Source organism: Lactuca saligna, chromosome 2 (assembly GCF_052625555.1).
Source record: "Lactuca saligna cultivar CGN05327 chromosome 2, ASM5262555v1, whole genome shotgun sequence".
Classification (NCBI taxonomy): domain Eukaryota; kingdom Viridiplantae; phylum Streptophyta; class Magnoliopsida; order Asterales; family Asteraceae; genus Lactuca; species Lactuca saligna.
Genome location: NC_136418.1, coordinates 35,284,614 through 35,310,188, shown reverse-complemented (window position 1 = coordinate 35,310,188; position 25,575 = coordinate 35,284,614). Strand labels below are relative to the sequence as shown.

General features: G+C 36.2%; 1 protein-coding gene across 1 annotated transcript; it reads left to right on the top strand.

The window, feature by feature from the left end:
- The first annotated feature begins 5,840 nt into the window (after positions 1-5,840).
- On the top strand, positions 5,841-6,311 carry LOC145029648 (uncharacterized). The gene has a single exon (XM_078978140.1). It carries the CDS (start codon positions 5,841-5,843, stop codon positions 6,309-6,311), a length of 471 nt encoding a protein of 156 aa, XP_078834266.1.
- Positions 6,312-25,575: the final 19,264 nt, after the last annotated feature.

Below are 25,575 nucleotides of genomic sequence, written 5' to 3'. Positions count from 1 at the left end.
TTACTTTTTATACCTTCTATGGTTTTTTTTTTCCATTTCTTGCAAGATGATCCTTAGTGGCTATAAACTTGTTTATGTTTGTTTAGATTTATAAGTATTTAGTTTGCTAAATCTTAAGTTTTTTAAATATTTTTAAATAAAAAACCAACAATATCCACTATATACTTTTTTTTTCCACCATATGGTACTCAAAACCTTTACATTAATAAAAAATAAAGTTTATTCTATTCACGTATAAATTCTCATTATATGTTTGATTAGTTCGTAATATTTTCCACATTGATGTCATTTCATCATGCTATTATTGTCATATATTTTTATTTATTTCTCAACAAAGTTCAATTCTATTAAGAAAATATGCCACTACAAAGCGGTGGATGAAGCCCAATCAACATCTCCCCAATTAATATTTAGCCAAATGGTGAGATGTAATGTCCGCGTTTTTGGTTAAGCATTGGTATGATTATCTAATAGTTAAGGTCAACAATTGTAATCTATTTTGAAGTAATGAAGATAAATTATTAAAGTATTATATGATTTATGTGATTTATGTGCAATATACGTGCTTATTGAGTATTATATGATTTATGTGATTTTCATTGTGGATCAACTTGTAAAAAAAGTTTGGCAAAACTAGCATAAAATTGATAATTGATAGTTGGTAGTTGAAAGTTGAAACTAAAACTTTTATTTATGCAAATTTATTAAATAAGAGTAGTTGTTAGTTTTTAAATAGGTAAAATTATATAAAAATAAAAAACTAAAAGCTTTCAAAAGTTACTTGAAAGCTAAAAGCTCCTACTAGCGAACGGATTATTTTTAACTTAAAAGTTAAAAGCTACTTTGGCGAACGGATTTTCTTTTCCAAACTTTTTATAAAAAGTTAAAGCTCATATGTAAAGGCTAGTAGTTATTTACAAAATTTCAAACAATTTTTCGCAATTAATTAATTATTAAAATATTGTTAATATTTCGTGATAAAACATTCCCAAGGTGCCTAACATGACGTGAAGTAGGCTGCTCAAAAGATTATACAATGAGTTTTTGCAGGAAAAGACTTTGACATCAAACGTTTCTTCAATAATTTCATATAATATAATTGACTTTTTTTATTTTAACCCAACAAATAAAACCTTAAAACCGATAAAATTACATTGTTAAAAGTTTAAAACTATGAGGTAATTTTATTTGTCTAAAAAGTTTGATGTTGGTTTTTTCAATGATTTAAATTGAATGGTTTCGCTGTATTTAACCTTTACTAATAAGAGAATAAAGCATAATGACGAAAATAAGTATCTAGCCTAATTTGTTCGCATTTGCATTCTAAGTTAACACTTTTAAAACATTTATTCAATCTCATTTATGGGTTGAGTATGACGTTGCCATGGCAACTAAATGTTATGTTTCTTATCCTTCCGACCAAGAAAGATTACGTTGTCAATTATATGTATTTTGTTTGTTTGACGCCGATTCTAGAAAGTATCTATTTTTCATGTTTTTCTATTTTATAAAAAAATTGATATTTTAAATATAATTGTCTTATTAAAATAATAAGTAGTTTATTTACCATATGTAAGGCAAACTAGAAGAAAATAGTGATGCATTTTGCTTTTATTTTGTTGGAGTGAATTAAAATGGGTTAACGTCGTCTAATATCAACCAACTATTTGTTTTGGCTTCCTTTGATCCCTATTTTTTATTTTTTAGTTTTTTTATTTATTTTGTATCGCAAATCATTAAGGGACCGTTTAATAGTTGCTAACTGGGTTAAAACGAACTAGGTTACGACTGTATCCATATCTAACTGAGTTTATTTGTTTAATTATTTATGTGACTGATTATGGTGAATGATGAAAAATAATCATATTACCCTTACACTGTGCTTGATAAAATAATTAAAAAAAATACACAAGTGTCACATAAAATTTAAATAAAACATACATCATTTAAAATCCAAATACAAGTTGTCATATAAAATACAAATAAAAAACAGCATAGTAACTTGCATAGATATTTAGCATTCACTATTTAAAAATAGTTTATTAGCAATCGGGTTATATAAAGTAGCCATATATTCAACGATTCTCAACCCCATTGTATGCCTTATATATTTTGGCTCTCACTTCTTCTGCCTTGCAAGTTCAGATTATTCATATTGTTTTGTTCAAAGTTATTAAATAAGTCATCATTGAATATTAAATTTCCCTATACACGTATACATCAATATACACACAAATATTTCCGCTATGGTAAATCCTTTTTTATTCTTTTATTTTAGTTAGACTTTCGATATGCCAAAGTAATCAAGTGTATCATCGTTACGTATTTTTATTTACTTGAGAAACTAGACAATGCTTGTCTTAGGCACAAATATAATTTGTTATTATTGATTTTTCCCTTTAATTTTTTTAGTTTTTATTTGAAGTATCTTACATGATAATATTACTTGTAGAAGAAGCTTTAACAATCACCCATGGTGACTTCTCTTTCACAAATTCTATCATAGGATTTTAAAAAAAAAAATACAATGTAGAAGTCCAGCTATATCCTCCTAATATAATACTAACATCCAAAAAATCATAAATCTAGTTTTTGATCTCCCCTGCATCAGGTACTTGGTCCAGTTTTCACGATCACAAGGAAGAGATATTGAGTATATGCAATGCCTCAAAGATCAATTACACAGGTCATTCAATGAAAAAATCTGGAACGAGAAGGAAGGAAGAAAGGAAGAAACTATTATCTGTGTCGTGGCTCCTGTTGATCGTCTACTACTATTGTGTCGCCGAGGGAAACAAATCGTCGGCAAGGGATAATGTCAAAAGCAGTCGTACGAAATTAATAGGGAAATGTGGGTATTGCTTGTTTTTTTGTTGCCCGTGCATCAAATGGAAAGCAAGGACAAAGTTTTGTCAAATTGTTGGACCGAGTCCATATCTTAGATAGAGTCCCCTGCACTATAATCCCTATCAAACATGCCAATTTGTTTTTATTGGACCCAATATCTCTTTGTTAATGCTATGTTAATTAGGCCAATAATCCATTTGGTTTTTAAGATCAATGTGACAATGTGGCAAAATGGGTTCATCCTATGTGGCAAGAAAAGGCCAGATCATTTTGCAAGTGGCTATATTAAAATTTAAAACCAAAAATATTTATTTTTTATATGAAATTTTATATTCAGTTATTATGGTCGACAAAAGCATCATTACATGTCTGTATGATAATTTTTTAAATACATACGATCCTTGTCGTACCAAAAATATCTACTGTACGTTCTTATAATCTTGTTAGAAACCTACCCTTCCTTTGAAATTGTTAGAAACCTACCCTTCATCCCCTAAAGTTTTATGTCGAGCTCAAGATATCAAGCCTTATTGTGTAATTGGAGCTAATATGTCAGATAAGAAAATTATTATTTACACAATATATTATATGCTTGGTGAATGCAAAGTGTATGTATATACCATACATTCTTATAATCTTGTTAGAAACCCGCCCTTCCTTTGACCTTGTTAAAAACCTACCCTTCATCCCCTAAATTTTTATGTCAGAGCTCAATAAATCACGCCTTACTGTGTAATTGGAACTAATATGTAAGCTAAGATACTTATTATTTACACTATTCCGTCCATGTTTTTTAAAAGTTCGAGAAAAACCACAGAGTCGAATTTAGGATCCGTCGGTACCTAAAATTTCGGCTTTAAGTCTATGTCCATGATTTTTCCTTGACCTGATGTTGGCTCTATCTAGGGTGAAAATACTCATTTTCACATACTGGTCAAAAATTAGTTGCATTGATATCCCATTTTATAAAATCCCACACCACATGCAACTAACTAACTAGTGTACCTGACTAATAGCGTACCATAATATAAACACATCCCATCCTAGAAACGATACATACTACAATATAAAGTATAATAAAGAAAACTTAATTGAGCTAAACAGCAGAACTTCCAAAGCAAATTCAATTTCCATAGCAAATTCAGCAACAGAACAACTCACACAAGCTACATAATATTATATCGAGACTTATCCTTAGTCAAATACTCAATTCTATCAAAATATAACCAAAAGTCAAACTGGTCAAAAAGTCAACGGTCAACTGTCAACCATCACTCACCATTGCAGCGCGACCAAACCCCTTGACGACGTCATGGTCACAAAAGCACAAAACAGATGTAATACAATGTGTAACTACACCACATACCACCCTTGATTGTGCCATGTTTCCAGTCAGAATCCATCTCCTCATTAAGTGTTTAATCCTTACATATAAAGGCTCATAAATTTAGATCAGAATCACTCAAGGAGATTAATGGATAAAGTTTCCAGCTTTATCCAATTAGATATCACCACAATGGAAGATCTTAAACCCTAAGTCTATTATGCTATCTAAAGATCAAATCTTTCTTTAAGGGCTCAAGAAAACCCGCACTTGGTCCTTTTTATCACTAAGCAGTAGTCCAATAACCATAAAAGTGTCATAACAAACTCTGGAGTCACTCAAACTCCAAGAGTATCCATAAAGGGGACCAAAATGATATTATGACTCACCCAAGTACATAAATATATGAAAATGCTAGATCTAAGCTAGAGCAACACTCTTTTCACCAAAAGCTCAAAACTTGGAAAGGGGTTGAGAGGGAACAATATGGAGGCTATGGTTTGTTCACAAGAAGCTCTCTGGTGTGATGGAGGATGTAAATGACCTAAAACATGAGGATAAATACTCTAAATATAGATGAAAACCTAATTTTATGGGCTTGGGCTGCACAACTCATTGTGATGTGGTAACCGTCTGACTGCGCCATGGTGATACATTTGATAGATTCCATTCCAACTTCAAACAATCACTACTTCATTCTAAATTCATTTCCAGTGATCTTTATATGCACCTGGATGTATTAACAAGCCCCAGCTTTCTATCTAATTACTTTTTTCTTAATGCAACAGAACTTAACTCATTAATACATACAAAAAGTCCAAAATATCATTTTTTTTTTCCATTTTACACAATTAAGGGGCTTAAATCTTTTAACCAATATTATCAACATATAATAAGATCCAAACTTTATCCATTGATGTCAGAGAAATTTACTTGATCAAATTACGGTCTACTATCCCCGAATAATAAACATCCCGAAACTGGATGTTATAGATTTTGTTAATATTATTTATATTCATTTTTTTACAATGTATATATAAATTCAAAATCCTTTTGAAATGAAATATTGTAGTGTTAATGTACAACCGAAAGTGAAGAATATCATGACTTATTCAATTACTATTACTATAACACCACGTTTTCTGATATTAGTTTTTTATTGTATTTAATAATAATAATAATAATAATAATAATAATAATAATAATAATTGTTAGATTATATTGTTCTGTTTATTCATCTGAATAGTATGGGGGCTTTTATGTAAATATGTATCGATTTATATTGTTATCAATACATGCATCCCTAACGGGGGGTTTCCACAATACTAAACAAGGTATCAAGCCAACCCTAAATCGATCGGCACTTCTACCCTCATCAGTAACGATTTTTTTTACTGGTGAAATCGTCTCTGGTCATTCCTGTTCTTCTGCGCTGCCTTCTGCGACAATACTATCTTTGTTGCAAGTTTTGTTTTGTCTTCAGTCTTTTTTCTGTTGATGCACCTACTGTGTGTCTGTCCCTACCTCTTGTTGTTGTTGTTCTTGCTTATCTACAATTCAGATCCAGCATCACTGGGCTCATTGGTTTCCGCCTTTTCCTGGTAAAACTTCCATCCTATTAATTTTTTGTTCTTTTTAGCTTTGTTTTTGGTTTTTTCATTGGTTCACAATGTCCATACCTACTGATTCCTATGCTGCCATGGGCTCGACACCCTCTGCAAAGAAATTGGCTTTTGCTCTCACTAATGTCTACTCACAGTTCAACTTTAAGCTCTCTGTGGATGGCTCCAGATATAAGTTATGGCGCAAGATTTTTATGGACATGTGCAAAGGTGCTAAAGTATATGGGCATATCATTGGTAAATCAAAACCTACAACTGATGATGATGAAGATTGGCATTCCATTGACTCTCGAATAAAATCATGGTTTTACACCACCTGTGATGCAAGTCTTTTACAGATAATCTCCAGTGATGACTGCACTGCGAAAGATCTTTGGGATAATCTCTCCGAGTTTTTTCTTAACAATAAAATGTCACGTATGCTACAACTTCAGGAACAATTCCGCAACACAAAGAAAGGATCCTCCAATATCACTGAATTTTGTCCTAATTTCAAGAATTTAAATAATGGTAAATAATTTGATATTAGATTGTTATCCTGGTTATCACATGATGATATGCTTAGTGATCTATTAGATATGTATCATGGTATATAGGATGGTGCTATGTTTAGTTATCCATTAGATTGGTGTCCTGGTGTATAGGATGATACTATGATTAGTGATGTGTTAGATCTGTAGGAATGTGTGTACATGGTAGCTAGCATTTGATATCTGTATGCTGATTGTGTGTTTGCAGGAGGGTTGAGGCGGTCCTGCTTTGTGCTCTAGGCCAGCAGACCCATGGTGGCCCGGATAGACTGAAGGTCCGGAGAACGGTCCAGAGTGGCTGAAGGCACAGTAGGGAGGACCAGACATGCTGAAGGTTCTCAGAGTGGGCCAGTTAAACTGAAGGCCCACTGAGGGCGGTCCAGTCATACTGAAGACTCTATATGCATGATGTTCGTTATGATATTGTTTTGGTTTGTATGTCATTGGTATTTTTGGGGAACTCACTAAGCTTCGGGCTTACAGTTTTAGATTTTGTTTAAGGTACTTCGGATGATCGTGGGAAGGCGAAGTCTTGATCGTGCACCTCCTCACAGTCTATGCTTTTGATTCAGGGATTCTCTGATATGAAACTACTTTGAAAACATTTTGTAATAACTAATGGCTTTTTGATGTTTGAAATTTTTTTAAATTTTTATGAAGTTTATGGATGTTACATTGATACTTGTTTCTTTCCTGTTGTTGTGGTTTAACATAGTTACATGTAGCTTGACCTTGATGGCCTGGTGAGGTTGGGATCTTTTGAGTAGTTATAAGTCGATACAAGTAATGATATCCGTTGATGTGATGTTTCATTTACATTTAGTTTGGTATTAGTTTTGGTATGAATTTTACAACTTTGAATTGTGAAGGGTTTTTGTAAAACATTTTCAATTACCACTGGTAGTGTTTTCTTAATAAAAATTTCGCTAACATTTTCTGATTAAATTTTGTTAAAAGTAAAAGAAAAATGTTGGCTGAAAAGTCATGGTGTTACACCTAATGCGTCGAGCTCCAGTAGAAAGGAAGAAATGCACTTTGAGCAGAAGTAAATTCTAGAAAATCAACCGTTTGTTCATCCATAAAGGCCTCCATTTTAGAAACACACCCATTGGCAAAAGAGTGACGAGAAAAATCTATTGCTACATATTGATATGAAATATGGGAATCCTCAATAAGATTGCACTTGGTGGAAAAACATTTTGGGAACATTGATTCTTGCCTTGTAGACAAGCAATAAGCTCATCATAATCATACATCTCCGAAGCAGGTGGATATTTCTGATAGGCCACTCCATGAGGTTGATCCTGAGCGCTCATCACTAGTACTTTAGAAACAACAGGCTGCTCCTTTTCCCTTCGCATTCCTTCAGTCTGGTCAACGTCATCATCAAGAATGCATATCTCGTCAACACTAGAGGGTAACAACTTGGCAATGAAGTTGGTTGTAGGTTTCCTCCTGCGAGAACATTTAACAACAAAGGTTCCTCCCACACTACCAACAACACACTCGATACTCAATCACCTAGACTTCCTCTACCGATGAGAAACAACACCAGTTAAGATATTATCCTTATTGACCTCCATGTATTATGGTCCTCTAGGATTGTCAGAAGTAGGAGGTTCAAGGGAAGGAACGTATAGTGGCATATCAGATGATAGGGCATCTAGCTGGGAATAGGTAGAGTGTCATATCAAGAAACATGGAAAAATTATAGATCCCTTTTGAACCTCTTGGTCAGCACATCGAAAAAGCACAACACTCGTTCCTCTCATATGGTGTTATTACCATTTAAAAAAAAGGGGGGGGGGGTGGATAAGGAAATAAAGATAAGAGTAACGGTAGGAATTTTAACACCATTGACAACAAAGAATTTGGGCTTTTCTTGGCGGCAACACCAATCGGTACTCATCGCAACGCCAACAAAAATGTGTCCAGGAAACTCTTTAGGAACAACAGTGAAGTTGTTAAAAATCCGAACAACCTCTAGATCATAGGGGTGCTGTCAAAAGATGGATTGGTGCTATTGTTAGGGTCGCCGACATGGGAAACATCGACCCAAAACCATGGGTTTTGCTAATTTTTGGGCTACTTTTTCCATCAGGAACATGAATATGAGCATTCTTCTATGCATAGAAAGTGAACTTGTCACCAACAGTGGAGAACTGAAAGTAGTTTTTGAACACCCAAATATTTAGGAGAAAGTGTTAGGATCGACAGAGCACTTCGAATGCTACAATCTTGGTCACTACATTAGGAGTAAGCTCGTAGATGTTAACACCATTCTTGCACAACACTTCATCCAAACAGTTAGTTGTCAGAAGTCGATAACCAACATCAAAGGTTTTAACAAATTCACTGAAATTCCCCTGATGGGGCTCCAAAGATGAAGCTCATTACAAAAGAATCACGACCATATCTTTCGGGTGAAAGTCGTATTCCTCACGAAGACCATTAACATACTCTGGTGTGCGAGTCACACCGACGGAAGAAACCATATTCACAAAAAGGGTCGTTTTGAGAAAAACTAAACTCAGGCAAAGAAGAAAAATAAACAAGATAAAAAGAAAGGAGGTATTTATGGAAGATATTGCAAGGATCCGCAAATGTCCCGGAAAAGCGATCACAACTGCATAATCATAAATACCTAACGGTTAATAAGATAACACGTGTAACTAATAGTCTAGAACATAATGCTTAATTGCGCTACACCATCATTAATTAACTAGGAGATTTTTGACGTACCCTATGTTGGTTCATCATGACACGACTAATGAAGCAAAATTTAGTCTCATGAGACGACAGAAGAGCACATGCCAAGAATGTGTAGCCTTACCAGGTTGACTAGGGTAATAATCAAAAGGATCGTCGCGACAGGCTCCTAACTGGCCAGGGAATGAGGTGTCATGGCCCGTAACAGAATTTGTAGCATCCGAGTCACCAAGTATGAGTTAATGATTCATTCTATTTAAATTCAAGTAAAATGGTGGTGGAGGACTCGTGAGTATGATGTGTAACGCCAGTAGATCCGGGCTAGTCAATTTAGAGGCAATAAGTGTCGAAAATGACTTTTCGGCAAAATATTATTTAGAATAAATAATGTTAACCAAGTTGTAGTATATGTTACAAGGTTTTTGTACATATAAAGACCGCCGATATCCGAGTTATAACGAAGAAGTTATGACTCGTCGAAGTTTGGCGACGGAACCGACACGATACCGGGAAACGTAAATAGTGAATTTATGATAGAGCGAGATTTAGCCTTAGAGATCTAAACAAAAGTCGAAGAATACGTTAAACCGAAAGCTTCCATAAAAAGAACACCCAAATTTGACTTCGTATAAGGAAGTTATGATTTTTCGAAGTTTCGGATTAGCAATGTACAACCCGAAATTCAAATTTTAGATCGAGCGGTTTTTAGCCGACACAACCTAAACGAGAATCAAAGATCTTGTTATTAGTAGCGTAACGATAAAAAGACAAATGGAAATGGACATCGGATGAAGAAGTAATGAGATTTTAACGGTCCAATCCTGTCCCGGCCTGTTAAAAATATAACTTTAAAAATAAATTCAAAATTACCCGACAGAGTCTAAACGAAAGTTGTAAAGTACGTCTCGACCTACGCGTGGATATAAATAACGTCAAAAATGGATTTCGTATGAGCGAGTTACAAATTATAATAGCATATTTACGTATTCAAATAAAGTATAAATCATATATATGTACACATATATATACATATGTATATATCATTAGAAAGGTATCGACAATGCGGTCATTATAAGACTAATGTTGAGTTCTTTCGACATTAGTTTAGTACAAATATCGTTAAATCTATTTGAAATAGTATTATAAATGGGTGTTTGGTTGTTTATATAAATAAAAGGTCATTAACTAATTATGGAGGGTAGTTTTTGAAAATTTAATTAGTATAAATAAGAGCCTTGGGCTCTCATATTTCTTGCACCATTTCAAGAGTCTTTCTCTCATTATCCCCGAGCATTTTGGTCCCTCGTGATTCGACTTCTCTTTCTACCCTGCAGAACCCAAATCCTAACTAAAATCCCCTTGTAAGTAATTTATTTTCATTATAGTTTCCCTTATAACATATTTCACTTATAATTATTTATTAATAATTATTTATAATTATATAATATTTTTTTATTAAATCAATTTACATAGGTTTATGAACGTGTTTATTTATATTTTAGTTGATTTGTTTTTTATTACTTCTTTAAAATATTTATAATTTATTTAAATACAATGTTATTTATTATTGAATTAATATACATTAAAAGATAAAATATATTTTCTTTAACATATTTAAAATTACATAATATTTAGTTTTTACACATATATTTATATAAAAAAAATCCTATATATAAAATGAGATGTATTAACTTTTTTTTTCATATTTTTGTTATATATTAAAAACATCACATCACTCATCTAGGGGTGGATATTAAATGGATAGAGGAGAGGCTGAATATTGGGAGCCTTATATTTACCCTATTTTAAATATAGTTTATATTTAAAATTAGTATTGTTATTATAAATTTATAATAAATATTTGAGCTATTATTATGACTTATATAAGTATCGTTGTAATATCTTTTTAACTACTCGCGGTACGGGGAATCTGGTTTAAAGGGCCGCATAGGGTTGTTGGATTTCAGAAGTGTTATACGCCAAACTGGTCCTGCCCTCCGGTGTTTTATGTCTGGCCCCTGTCTGTACATAGTGGTTGAAAATTATTGTTTAAACGCTTATATAATAATAGTAATAAGACTAATAATTAGTCACGGTAAATATTAGACTAAAATCTAATGGTAATAATACTAGGTTTCGTTGAAGGAAATTATTTTAAAGTAAACGAAGCACTGTCCGAGTACCGAGTCACCACCTTCTCAGGTGAGTACATAGTTACTTTCATCTTACACATAGATATGAAGTATTTTATATAAACTACGTGCTATGTGTGCAGATTATCTGAATACTTGTTGTCTATGCTGGATGAACGCTTTTTTTATACATGTTTTAAATGATTTGATTTGTATACGTATTCTAAATATACAAGTATGTTGGGTATGAGATGGGTAGATGAATAATGAGAGATAAAAGATGATGTGAGTAAACATTGACAACTATAGACTTAGTGCCTAACAAATAACATCTGCAACTATGGACTTAGTGCCTATTGGACAAACACTAGTAGCTATGGACTTACTACCTGTTAGGAATTGGTAGCTATGGACTTAGTACCTATTAGACAAACACTGGTAGCTATGGATTTAGTACCCAGTAGCTATGGAATTAGTGCTTTACGAACGAGCATTGACAGCTATGGATTTAGTGTAAGTCCTATAACTCTGGAAGCAAAGGACTTTAGAATGAACGAATGTGTAACAACGAAATTTTTGAAAACAAAAATATTATTTTTGTCACAACCATTTTCACATAAAATATTTCCAAAAAATATCCAAAAATAATTATCAAAACATATCGTATCCCAAGATCACAAAAATCAAATCCTTTCTCTGGTGTGTATGAATCACGCTGGCGCCTTCCTACGGTCCTCGCTAGTACCTCAAACACATAACACAACAACTGTAGGCATAAATGCTTAGTGAGTTCCCCAATATACCACTTACACACATACGCTCTTCCAGGCCATGACCTTCCGGTCCATGTGTCTCAGGGGACTTCCGTCCCAACCTAGTAAACCTTCCGGTCCTACCCGTGTCGACCTTCCGGCCCATGACTCCCCGACCTTCCGGTCTACCTCATAATGCCTTCCGACCCATAACATAATGCCTTCCGGCCCATATCAAGCATAGCATACATAACACATATAAAACAGGTAACTAATCACATACAATGCATATATCCTATAGCATACCAGACCTTCTGGTCACACATAGGTACCCTTCCAAGTACAGTATAGTGAGAAGACTCACCTCAGATGTTCCGGTAAATCACTGACTTGGTAGAAATACGATCTAGCCTCCGCCTAAACACATAAAGTAATACTCTCATAAATATAACTCGCAGAACTAGACTCTACTTTCTCTAAGCTCCCTCAGAAGGGTAAAAGACCATTTTACCCCTCCTTTGGCTCAAAGGCCCTCGCTGTTGACCAAACCCTAAAATTCAACCATAGTCAACGGTTAAACTTTGACCCGACTCGGCGAGTGTACTTAGGCAACTCGGCGAGCCCACCTGAGTCCACTGAACTCTTTAGTCCCGTTTAACACGTCGAGTCCCTCCCTTTACTCATCGAGTCCCCAGGTAAGAATCGCAGGGATACCCCGACTCAACTCGCCGAGTCTCAAGAACAACTCGGTGAGTATATGCCATGCACAAACTCCATTAACCTCCTGAGGTCAGATCTGTTCTTCAAATCCATAGATCTGTCCTTCCCATGCATAATAATCACGTAAAGTCCAGACCTTAACACTTATATATCACCTTGATGGTATCATTTGGGGATTTAGCCCTAAAAATGGCATCCTAAGCTCATAACTCCCATGATAACTCATAAAGCTCGAAGGGATAGGGTCTCTGGACCTCTTTGAGTCCAGATCCAAAGCATAAACTCGATAGGGACCAAATGCTCCACCTAAACATCCTCAAAAGTGGATAGAAAACCCTAACTCTAAGTATCAGTACCAAAACTGAAGAAGGTCCGAATAAATACCTCAAGTTGAAGTCTTTGAACTCTACAACCACTAGAACCACACCTCCTTCAGTCTCCTCTTGCTCTTGATCACCTTCTTCTTGCTAAACCAAAGATAGAAAGGTCAAATATGGTTTCTCCTTCCTCCCAAACGATATATCTCACTTAGGGTGCTCTCAAGGGACTGGTAGCCGCAATGGAAGGCTAAGAGTGCCCTTTAATAGGCTCCAACCCCGGAGGATTAGGGTTTTATTAAAGAGCATGGACTCGCCGAGTCCACTCATGGACTCGCCGAGTCCAACGCGAACCCAGATGATCAACCACGACCCTACTCGGCGAGTCTAAGCATCAACTCACCGACTTCCTTCACAAATTTCAAAAATAAAATATTAGAATATTATACCTGGGATTCCGGATGTTACAATTCTCCTCCACTAGAATCAGACTTCGCCTTCGAAGTCTCATTCTGCAAAAAACTCTGGATGCTGTTCACGCATCTCACGTTCTAGCTCCCAAGTCAGCTCTGACCCCTTCCTACATTGCCACTGCACTTGCACCAGAGGCAATTCCTTGTTCGTCAGAACTTTGACCTTCCGATCCTTAATTGCCACCGGTCTCTCAACATAGTTCAAGCCTACATCCACCTGAATATCCTCTAATGGTACCACTTCCGACTCGTCGGTTGTACATTTTCTCAACTGCGACACGTGAAAAGTGTCGAGAATCTGACCCAACTCCGCAGGTAGCTCCAAACGATAGGCTACCCCTTCCTACCCTCGCGATTACCCTGAAAGGTCCAATATATCGAGGCCCCAACTTGCCCCTCTTCCTAAATTGGATCACTCCTTTCGAAGGAGAGACCTTTAAGAGTATGAAGTCACCGACCTGAAACTCGAGCTCGGACCGACGCCTGTCCGCATATCTCTTCTGATGACTCTGGACGGACAACAACCTTTGCTTGACCTGCTGTATCTGCTCTGTCATCTGAAGCACGATCTCCGTACTACCCATTACACGTTGCCCCACCTCTCCCTAGCAAATGGGGGTCCGACACCTTCTCCCATACAACAGCTCAAAGGGTGGCATACCAATGCTCGAATGATGGCTGTTGTTGTACGGAAACTCTGCCAAGGGAAAATATGTGTCCCAACTCCCGCCAAAATCCAAAACACATGCTCAGAGCATATCCTCGAGTGTTTGAATTATCCGCTTGCTCTGCCCGTTAGTCTGTGGGTGATATGTGGTACTAAAATGCAACCGCGTACCCAACTCCTCGTGAAATTTTTCCAGAACCTGGAAGTGAAATGCACATCTCGATCCGAGACAATCGAGATCAGAACTCCATGCCGCGAGACCACCTCTCTCACATACAATTCTGCCAGTTTCTCCGCAGAAGAGCTCTCGCTAATGACAAGGAAGTGAGCGCTCTTCGTCAACCGGTTTATAATCACCCAAATTGTATCGACACCCCTCGCAGTCCTTGGCAATTTGGTGATAAAGTCCATAGCAATCTGTTCCCACTTCCACTCGGAAACCGCTAACGGCTGCAACTTACCATGCAGTCTCTGGTTCTCGGCCTTAACCCGACGACAGGTTAGGCACCTCTCAACGAACCATGCAATATCCCTTTTCATACAGGGCCACCAATACTCCTTCTTTAGGTCCAGATACATCATAGTGGCCCCAGGATGGACTGAGAACTTCGATCGATGTGCCTCTTCCATCAAAATGGTACGCGTCCCGCCCACAAACGGTACCCAAATCTAACCCTAAAATGTCATAAGTCCCCGACTATCAGCAACGAACTCCGATACCTGCCCGACAACTCGCTCCCTCTGTTGGTTTTTTGGTCTCACAGCCTCGGCCTAGGCCCCTCGAATGGTGTCGAACACCGGAGTCATCACTCACAATCTCATACAAACATCTCGTATTGGGAAGATCTCCGTCCTACGGCTCAGGGCATCGGCTACCATGTTACCCTTACCCGGGTGTGCATAGATCCTATCACAACTAGGTGTAGGTGCGCAACTACACTTTATTATGATCAGATCATATGCACTATTTAATTTGGGAGAAATATTTGATAGACTAAACTCTTGGTGATCCAAAATGTATAGGAATCCGACATGGCAGATTCACGAGAGTGGATAATCATCGAGGATACAGATGAAGAAGAGGAACTTTCATTCCCTATGATGGTAGGTGATCCTTACTACCCTGTAACTCCAACCACCTTTCATCCAATACCTTTTGACGATGGAGCACCTTTACCTTCCAATGAATGAAAAGAGAGTGAACCAATGGAAGAGAGCGAACCAATGGAGGAGACAAAATCGGTGGCATCATCTCTACCACCACTGAACACTCTTTATCATCAAGTTCGAGGAGGAGCAAAGATGAAACACACAGCATGTAAATCCATACCAATATGGAAAAAGATTAAGAAGAATCAGAAGGCGACATCTTTAGGAAGTCATAGAGTTCAAGATGAACCTGCACGGATAGCCCAAACCATCGATAGGTGGGTGTCAGAAGAAAGAGCTGCTAAGATGTATGAGACTGGTCAATCATCTTGACCACATCCCCCACATTCTTCTGAAGTGAACGCCTTATCGCAATTGTTTGAGAAAAGTGTGCAAATTGAAGATAAGATGGAAATTGTCGAAAGGAGGGCTACTATCTCCCTAGAAGAGTGCGAAGACTAGAAGGACAAAGGACACGAGATCAGGAATCGGTGATGGATGTCCATCATCGTATAAATTTCGCTTATAACGATATGATTACTCACGATGCAAGGATAGCAGAGTTAGAGCTATACAATCAAACCACGAGAAACGAGGAGCACATAGGAGGTCTTCAGCAGAGAACTCAAGCACTTGAAGAGCAAGTGGTTAATGTCACTGACGTGTTGGGATATCACTTGGGTTTCTGGTAGATAAGCTAAAACTAGTGGTTGTGTAAATATAGAAAATCAGACTAGTTAAGGAAAGAAGAGTAAAACTTATAGCAAGGATGTAGAAAACCTTGCAAATTTTGTAATGTTTATAGAAACTTTTCTCCTATATGCCTAAATAAACTGATGTAACCACTTGTAATAATATGAAGCATACATTATAGTAATTATTATGCTATCTATTATATTTTACGGTGTGAATAATAACTAGAGTATTTAGTACTCGTGTATTAAATGATCAACAAAACTCATAAAAATTCTTATTATTTATAATAGGAACTAAAACAAAATGCCTAGAAGGAGTAATCGGCTAAACCCTAACCGACCATCAGCACCACAACAACAACCACAACCACCGCCAGAAATAAACCCCTCAATAAGTACAATGCAACTTGAAGAAATCATAGCTCAAAGAATTGTTGTGGATCTATCTAATTTCACAAGTGATGGAATTAGAAATGAAGGCCATTTTGGGACCGCTAGAACATGTACCTAATAAGATTTTATGAATTGTTGGCCAAAAATCTTTCATGGAAATGAAGAGGTGGTTAATTTGACGAGGTGGATAGAAAAGACAGAGTTCGTCTTTCAAATAAGCTTTTGTCCAGACAATTGTAAAGTACGATTTGCAGCATGTACTTTCGCTGATGCAGCACTTACATGGTGGAATAGCCATGTGAATATAATGGGGATTGATACTGCAAATTCCATGAAATGGGAAGAGCTAAAAATAATGCTAGAAGAGGAGTATTGTCCTAGGGAGGAAATACATAAGCTGGAACAAGAACTGTGGACCCTAACCATTAAGGGTTCAGAGATAAAATCTTATACTGCTAGATTCAATGACCTTGCAGTAATGTATCCAACACTTGTAACTCCTGAATATAAGAAGACTGAGCGATATATATGGGGTTTAGCATCGCAAATCAAAGGAATGGTGATCGCATCAAAGCCTACGACTTATGACAACACCAAGAGGATATCTCATCAGCTAACCCTCACAGAGATCCAAGGAACGGAAGTGGTCTCAAGAGCTGAGTCTCCCAAAGTTAGAACAAACAAGCGCAACTTTAATAAGAAGAATCCCAAACAATCATCTGAGAAAAGACAAGAAGTGGCAACCAACTACGCAGCCACAAAAGCAGTACCTACTTAACCAAAGTCTGCATGGTGCAACCACTGCAACCGTCATGACCCAGGTGAGTGTTTTGTTTGCACGAAATGCAAGAAAAAGGGGCGTACCGTTAGTTACTGCAGGAGCACAACACCTGCAACAATCAATCAACAAACCAATAATGGGACAGGCCATGGTGAAGGAAGAAAATGCTATGAGTGTGGGGAAGTTGGACATATCAAGAAAGAATGTCCATAGTTAAGGAGTCAAGGAGGCATAGGACGTGGCAGGGCGTTTGTGATCGGAAGCGGAGAAGCTATCCAGGACCCTTCAGTTGTATCTGGTACGTTTCTCATAGATAATTTGTACGCTAGCATACTCTTCGACTCTAGAGCAGATCGAAGTTTTATAACTCCGAAATTTAGACAATTGTTAAGTCATAAGTATAGCATATTAAAAGAAATCTATGAAGTAGAAATCTCTAACGGTCAAACCGAGAGAATACATGAAATCCTAGAAAATTGTCTGTTAACTCTTAATAACTACCTTTTTCACATCAACCTCATGCCAATGCCTATCGATAGTTTTGATGTCATAATTGGCATGGATTGGTTATCTTCACACCACGCCGAAATTCTATGTCATCAGAAAGCCATACAACTACCCTTACCAAACGGCGAAGACCTGATTATCTATGGTGATAAATCTGGGAAGAACCTCAAAGTCATCTCTTGTACAAAGACCCAGAAATTTCTACATAAGAAATGTAGCGCATTCTTAGACCACATTGTAGATAAGAGAAGAAAGATAAAAGAAATCAAGGACATACCTCAAGTATGTGATTTCCCTGACGTATTTCCTAAAGATCTACTTGGAATACCTCCCATCCGACAAGTCGAGTTTCGAATCGACTTAATTCCAGGAGCAGTACCAGTAGCGAAATCTCCTTATCGGTTGGCTCCATCTGAAATGCAAGAATTATCTAGCCAACTACAAGAACTTCTTGACAAAGGCTTTATCAGACCAACTTTTTCATCTTAGGGAGCACCAATCTTGTTTGTCAAGAAGAAGGACGGATCCTTTCGAATGAGTATTGATTATCGGGAGCTGAACAAGCTAACGATCAAGAATCATTATCCGCTTCCAAGAATTGATGATCTATTCGATCAACTGCAAGGATCTAGCTAATACTCAAAGATAGATCATAGATCATTATACCATCAACTCAGAGTACAAGAAGATGATATTCCAAAAACAACATTTAGAACTCGTTATGGTCATTATGAGTTGTTAGTTATGTCTTTTGGATTGACCAACGCCCCAGCAGTGTTAATGGATCTCATGAATCGCGTTTGCAAACCATACTTGGATACATTTGCGATCGTATTTATCGATGATATATTGATATATTCACGAACCAAGGAAGAACATGGTAAACACCTGCAATTAATCTTGGAGCTACTATGAAAATAAAAGTTGTATGCTAAATTCTCCAAATGCGAGTTTTGGATTAGAGAAGTACAATTTTTAGGTCATGTATTTAGCGACGAAGGAATTCATGTTGACCCATCCAAAGTTGAAGCAATCAGGAATTGGGAAGCTCCAAAGACACCAATAGAGGTGCATTAGTTTCTAGGACTTGATGGCTATTACAACAGATTCGTAGAGAATTTCTCCAAAATAGCCATGCCGCTTACAACACTAGCCCAGAAGGATACGAAGTTCAACTGGGAAGACACACAAGAAGCTGCTTTTCAGAAACTGAAGCAAATGTTGTGTAGTGCCTTAATCCTATCCCTTCCAGACGGGACAGAAGATTTCGTCGTGTACTGCGACGCATCAAATCAAGGATTGGGATGTGTGTTGATGCAAAGAGGAAAAGTTATCGCCTATGCATCACGAAAACTTAAGGTGCATGAGAATAATTACACTACCCATGATCTTGAATTGGGAGCTATAGTTTTTGCACTAAAAATCCGGAGACATTACCTATACGGTACTAAGTGTAATATTTTTACCGACCGCAAGAGTCTCCAGCACATATTTGACCAAAAAGATATTAATATGAGACAATGAAGATGGGTCGAATTGTTGAATGATTACGAATGTGAGATTCGTTATCATCCTGGAAAGGAAAACGTGGTTGCAGATGCCTTGAGCCAAAAAGAATATAATAAACCCCGACAAGTACGAGAATTAACTATAACTATCCATTCTAACTTCACCGCACAAATTAGAGAAGCTCAACTTGAGGCTCTAATAGAAGAAAACATCAAGTATGAAGCTTTGCGAGGAATGGAAAATCAACTTATACAAAAAGATGAAGGAACGCGACACTTTATGAACTGAATTTGGATATCTAAGTTCGGTGGAATCAGGGACTTGGTCTTAGAAGAAGCCCACAAGTCCAGATATTCTGTGCATCTAGGCTCTGACAAAATGTACTTGGATTTAAAAGTACATTATTTGTGGCCAAACATGAAGGAAGAAATTGCTACTTATGTGAACAAATGTTTGACGTGTTCTAGAGTAAAGGCAGAACATCAAAACCCTTCAGGTTTACTTCAACAACCGGAAATATCAAAATGGAAATGGGAGCAGATTTCAATGGACTTCATCACTAAGTTACCCAAAACTCCTAGTAGGTTTGATACTATTTGGGTAATAGTCGATAGATTGACAAAGGCCGCTCATTTCTTACCAATTAAGGAGAACGACAAGATGGAGAAGTTGACTAGAGTTTATCTTAAGGAAATTGTTAGATTGCATGGAGTTCCAAGTTCTATTATTTCTGACCGAGATAGTAGATTCACTTCACGATTTTGGCAATCTCTACAAAAATCCTTAGGAACACGTCTAGACATGAGTACAACTTACCATCCATAGACCGATGGTCAGAGTGAGAGAACCATTCAGACTTTAGAAGATATGCTCCAAGCCTGTGTAATAGACTTTGGAAGTGCATGGGATACTCATATACCATTAATTGAGTTTTCCTACAACAATAGTCATCACACCAGCATCAGGGCTGCACCATTTGAGGCTCTTTATGGACGAAAATGTGGTTCCCCAGTATGTTGGGCAGAAGTTGGAGATACACAGATGGCCAGAGAACATATAGGCGATACCTTACTGTTGGATTAATGTTTAAGTCCATAACTATAATTGGTAAGACTTGACCCGACCCGGCATGGTCCATTTGGGTTGCATGGCATCATGCACTTGGATAGACTATAATGAGAGAAATAAGAAACTTATGGTTATTAATATATTATAAGTTCTAGTATATTAATAATAAGAATAATAAGATTATTTAATTAGTATTGATCAAGAATTAATCTAGGATTAATTAAGTGATCAAAAGAAGACTAATTAAATATATGGGTTGATTGTGTAAATCATCCATACTTATATAGTGGGCTAATGCTCCATGGATTATCTAGTTGGGCCAAAACTCATATGATGCTCCATGGATGCTCCATGGTGTATTTGAACCCATGGATCCAAGGAAATGGAAAGTCATGACAATTAGAGTTTACCCTAATTGTATAACTATATAAGCATCCTATTCTTGACCAAAATCGGCCACTAGATTATTCTAGAGAGGGCTAGTCGATTTCATGAAGTGTAGAATTCTCTCTAAGTTATTCCAATTGTTTACGGTGTTGTGTGAACCATTTGAGGTGTCACACTTGGGGCACTAGGCACTCAAGCTTCATGAAGACATTCTACATCAAAGAGGTATGTATTCTATCTTGCTTTATTGATTGTTTTGTATGCTAGATTAGGATAATACCTTGGATGCTCATATTTGCATGTATAATAGAGAAAACATAGATCCAAGGTATTTAGGGTTGCATGTACACTTAGGAGTGTTAGAATGCTCATAACCCAACAGTGGTATCAGAGCCTAGGCTTGTTTTCTTGTTATACTTGCAATAGAAGTTGAAAAATCGAAATTGGTGCTGTCAGCCCAGCAGACTCGCCGAGTCCATGAAGGGACTCGAAGAGTCCAAGGCAAAATGCATCCAAATCGCCGAGTTGTGTTCATGCACTCGACGAGTTGGACCCCAAACAGCATATCTTCGAGGTTTTTGGCTAGAAATGGACTAGGAACATTACCCTAAGTTGTTTTTGAACTTATAAACTTGTTTTTAATGTGGTAATGTTCATGCTAATCCATTTTCAAAGATAATTGTCAATATATTCATGTTTTGTATTAGTTTAAAGGTTAGACTAATTACATGAAAAAGTTTGATTTGAATTATCTTGTTCTTATGAGTTTCTTAGATTAATTGAAAAGTTGAATGAAATAGTTGTTTTCAATCCATTTTAATCTAAGAGTTGAGTATAAAATGTGTTTGTGTAACTTATCCTCAAGTTACATGAAGAGTCACATTAAAGACTCATAAAACTCATAAAGTTGGCAAAGGTTACAAAAATGAAGAGTCTAGTTCTAATTAATTGGAGTTATGACTCCATAATTTGTCCTCAAGTTATGGAGGACCAAGAGTCTCTTCATTAAATAAATATAAAAAAATAATGTAACCTTAATTAATTTCATAAGTTATAAAATAAAGAAAAAGTTAATTCTTTATTAGTTTAAAGTCTTCCATAATTTGTCCTCAAGTTATGGAACTTGAAGAGTTTTTGGATTAAAACTACTTTAAACACATAAGTTATGGAATTAATTAGTTTTGAATAGTTTCAAAACTTGCCCTCAAGTTTTGGAATTTGTAAAGTTTTCTCTTATGAATACTTTAATTCCAAGTTAGCCCTTAGAATTTTAAAAGTTAAAATTCAACCCTTATACTTTATAATATTATAAGTTAATAATATATATATATATATATATATATATATATATATATATATATATATATATATATATATATGTATAAGAGTAAAGTCGGTCTTACCACTAGTACGCCTCATTCACGAAGCCGGTCTATAAGGTGGGTATAAGGTTGTTGCCTATAAAATGGCAACTTAATGGGTGTCCACTTTCACCCACCGCTTGCTTGACCGGTGGAGGGTTGTTAGCTGAACGGGTTTGACATGACTATAATTCTCCCTTCATTAAAAGTATTAATGATAAATACTAAGTAACTAAACTCTAAATAATACCCAATCTTAGTTACTTAGGAAAATGTGAATAAGGTGCTAATCCATGAAATTACACTTTGCACTTTGTTTAAGTCGGTTAGTGCAGCGTGTGTGGTTAACCGACACACTAACTCGAATTTAAGAAGGTAGGCAAAGGGTAACTTAATGTTTATCATAGTATCGATGGAGCGTGTGTGGTTAATCGGCACATCGATTGAGGGGTAAATACTTAAGGGTACCAAGTAATTTGCATGGTTACTTCACACCTTGTTTTGTGATCCTCAGCATCCCAGTCACAAAACCTGAAGGGCACACTCGAGATTGAAACATGCCATTGAACAGTTCAATGAATCTCAAAAGATCTAGGAGTTTCAAATCCAATTAAAACCTAATAATACATTTCGTTTATCTTGGTGGAAATTGGTGAATCGTCATTCACCTACCTTCAAATTGTTTTATAGCGTGGATTACGGCATACCTCTTCTAAGTTATAAAATAGTTTGTTGGGTCCTAGCCTTAATATTTTATATTGGGTGTCATATTAAGGACTTTAGATCAACTATCTTGAATATCTCCCAAAAACATGTCTGTTTTAGACATTTATGATCTTCCCAAATCTCTTGAAACAAGCTTTCCTAAATGAAGATGATATCCCATGGAAATCATACTTCTTTCACCTCCTCCAATTATTCTCCCTACCCCACAAGTTCTTGAAAAGTTCAAGGTCACTCAAGCCCTATTGGCAAGGCAAGGTATTGGTGTGATCACATCTTGGAGATGTAGTCACATATTAACAAGCCAGGAGAGTTGGGTGTCAAAGTCTTGAGAAAGTTAGTGGCTCAATTACTTTCTAAGTCACATAGTGAGTTCTTTTGGAACACCTATGAAACAGACTATGACAAGACCCTTAATGATCTTATCTATTGTTAAGATCAACTTCCTGAAACTTTATGGACATTGACAATGGTGACACTGGAAATACAGGAAAAAAAAAGAACATTCTCTTCCCAAGGAAAAGGATTGACCATAGTCAACTAGGTTGACCAAATGGTAAAGAGAAAAAGGCTAAGTCTGTAATAGTCATGTGTACCATTATCAAAGGGTCCATATGTTTATATTGCCAAAGTAAGGGTAATTAGTTGCGAAGCTGCCAAATTTACTTAAGGATGTTAAAGTCAATAAGGTTGACTCTACTTCAGGTAAAGTCCACTACTCTAACTCTGTTAAGTTTCTATTATGAGATTCTTGATACATGATGTGACTGGGTCACATGGTAATGTTTTAAGAATCAAAGAAAAGTAAAGGAACTCAAAGAAAGAATATGCTGAATCTGATCGCATAGATGGATTTCTATCGTGTAGTTTGAAAAATCGGATTCTTGAGCTAATTCTTAGGAGTTATAAGATATTGCTAAGGAATAGATAACAACAAGTTTTTCATATGGGTTGTAAGGATAAGTTTTTCCGCATAGTTTTAAAATAAAAGAAATTTTTGATTTTATTTATTTTAAAATATCCTTACAATGGCATTTGAGGAAAAATTGTTGCTTATATGATTCCATTAATAGCAAGAGTGGAAATATGAAATTGATTCTTTCATTAGTGGTAATGTCTAAATTTATCAAATAAAGGAAAGATTCTCATCACCCAAGTTTCAGTTGGACCGGAACTTGGAATCATGCAAGTTGTATAACATGATGAATGAGAACTTTCAAGTATTGGAAAAATTAAGACTAATTACCTATTCACATGGATGTGTGAGTAAAGTAATGGACTAAGGGATCGAGTACACATTCTTGTGCACTGGTCAAGTCCATCACTAAAGATTGATAAGACTATTCGTCATAGTTTACTAAAGCTCAGTAAATATGATTATACTTACAGGCTTAAGTGTAACTCTGAGACATTGGAAAAGGTTCCAATGTAAGGCAGAGCGAATAAAAGAATCAACTTAGGCAGAAGGATAAAAGTTTCTCAAATCTGAAAAGATGGGAGAGTACTTTAGTATCAGTTTTGTGATCATCTTAATGATTAAGAAACCATATCAAAATTAGTTCTCTAAGGAAGTCTTAGTTCATTCTTATGACTAAGAAGAAGGGATCTTGAATTGTTGAAATGGTTAAATCAAGAAGATGAGTCATACTTCGTTCCAATACAAGTCTTAGAGTCATACTCCAAGATTGTAACTTGAGTGACATGTCTTTAAGAAGGTTTAAAAACACGTGTCAAATGTAAGAGTAAAAGTTTTCTACTCTTGTACATTTGAAATTGGTAAGTTGTGATGTTTTGGATAAAAACAAAGATCAACTTAGGCCAATTATGTGAAGTGTTTGTCTTGATTAGAATCCACACTATCTCTTGAATGTTTGACAAGGAAGTCTTATATGTCAAGAGGACAGTGGGAGTCTTAAAGGTCTTGAAAGTCTCAAGAACTAATCAAGAATAAAACCTAAAGTTCTTCACTAGCACACGACTTAAGGTTTATAACCTATCGTGTTGACATATTCTGTGCCCATCCCAGTTAAAGTTGGCTTTGCATATGAGTTCTTAGAGTTCTCAATGTGTTGCACAACAACTTGGAAGTAATGGTAGGCCCTTGAGCTACCAGGTGGCAAGAAATTAAGATTGAGTTCAGTCCATATGAGTTTGGATTTTTCATTATCCTTGTCTTGTGACTATGGTTTTGACAATTCACATGGATAAGAATACATACACCATTAAATCTAAGTGTCATAGAGTTTCTCTCCGATTCATGAAAATGATGGTGAGGAAACACTTCCACTAAGTAGATTTTAGCTAGATAGCAATTGTAATATTTGCATTCTCAAAGTCGTTAGTGGAGCGTGTGTGGTTTACCGGCACACTAACCTGGACTTGTGAGAAGTGGCAAAAAGGTCTAACCATTATGATTACGGCATCCCTCTTCATAATTGTTTAGACACACAAGTGTGCTATCTAAGGGAAGGTGTATGTTTTTGATAAAGTCTTATCAAAACAATCTAGTATCAGAAATCTGAACTTTGGTAAGAAAGTCAATAAAGTATTGATTTCTAGAAGTCCAGCTGATTTCTGAGTACATGTCAAAGCTAGTGGGAGCATAAGTGTTATGCTAATAATCATCATGTTAGTGGGAGTATGATAATTATGATAAGTATTGCAAGCTAGCAATGTTAATTATAGAAAACAAAAGGTTTCAATTGGGAAAAAGTTGTTTTGCTATAATTAAGGGAGAGGAAATTATACTTCATCTCAAATCTATAAGCTTAGATCGTGAGGTTTTAATCATTTAGTCAAGGATATATATGAATTTCATGTTGGAATGGCTCAACATAAGGAAATTCTGTATATGGGTCCATTATTTGCGTTCTTAAATTCGATTATGATTACGGCATCCCTTTTCATAA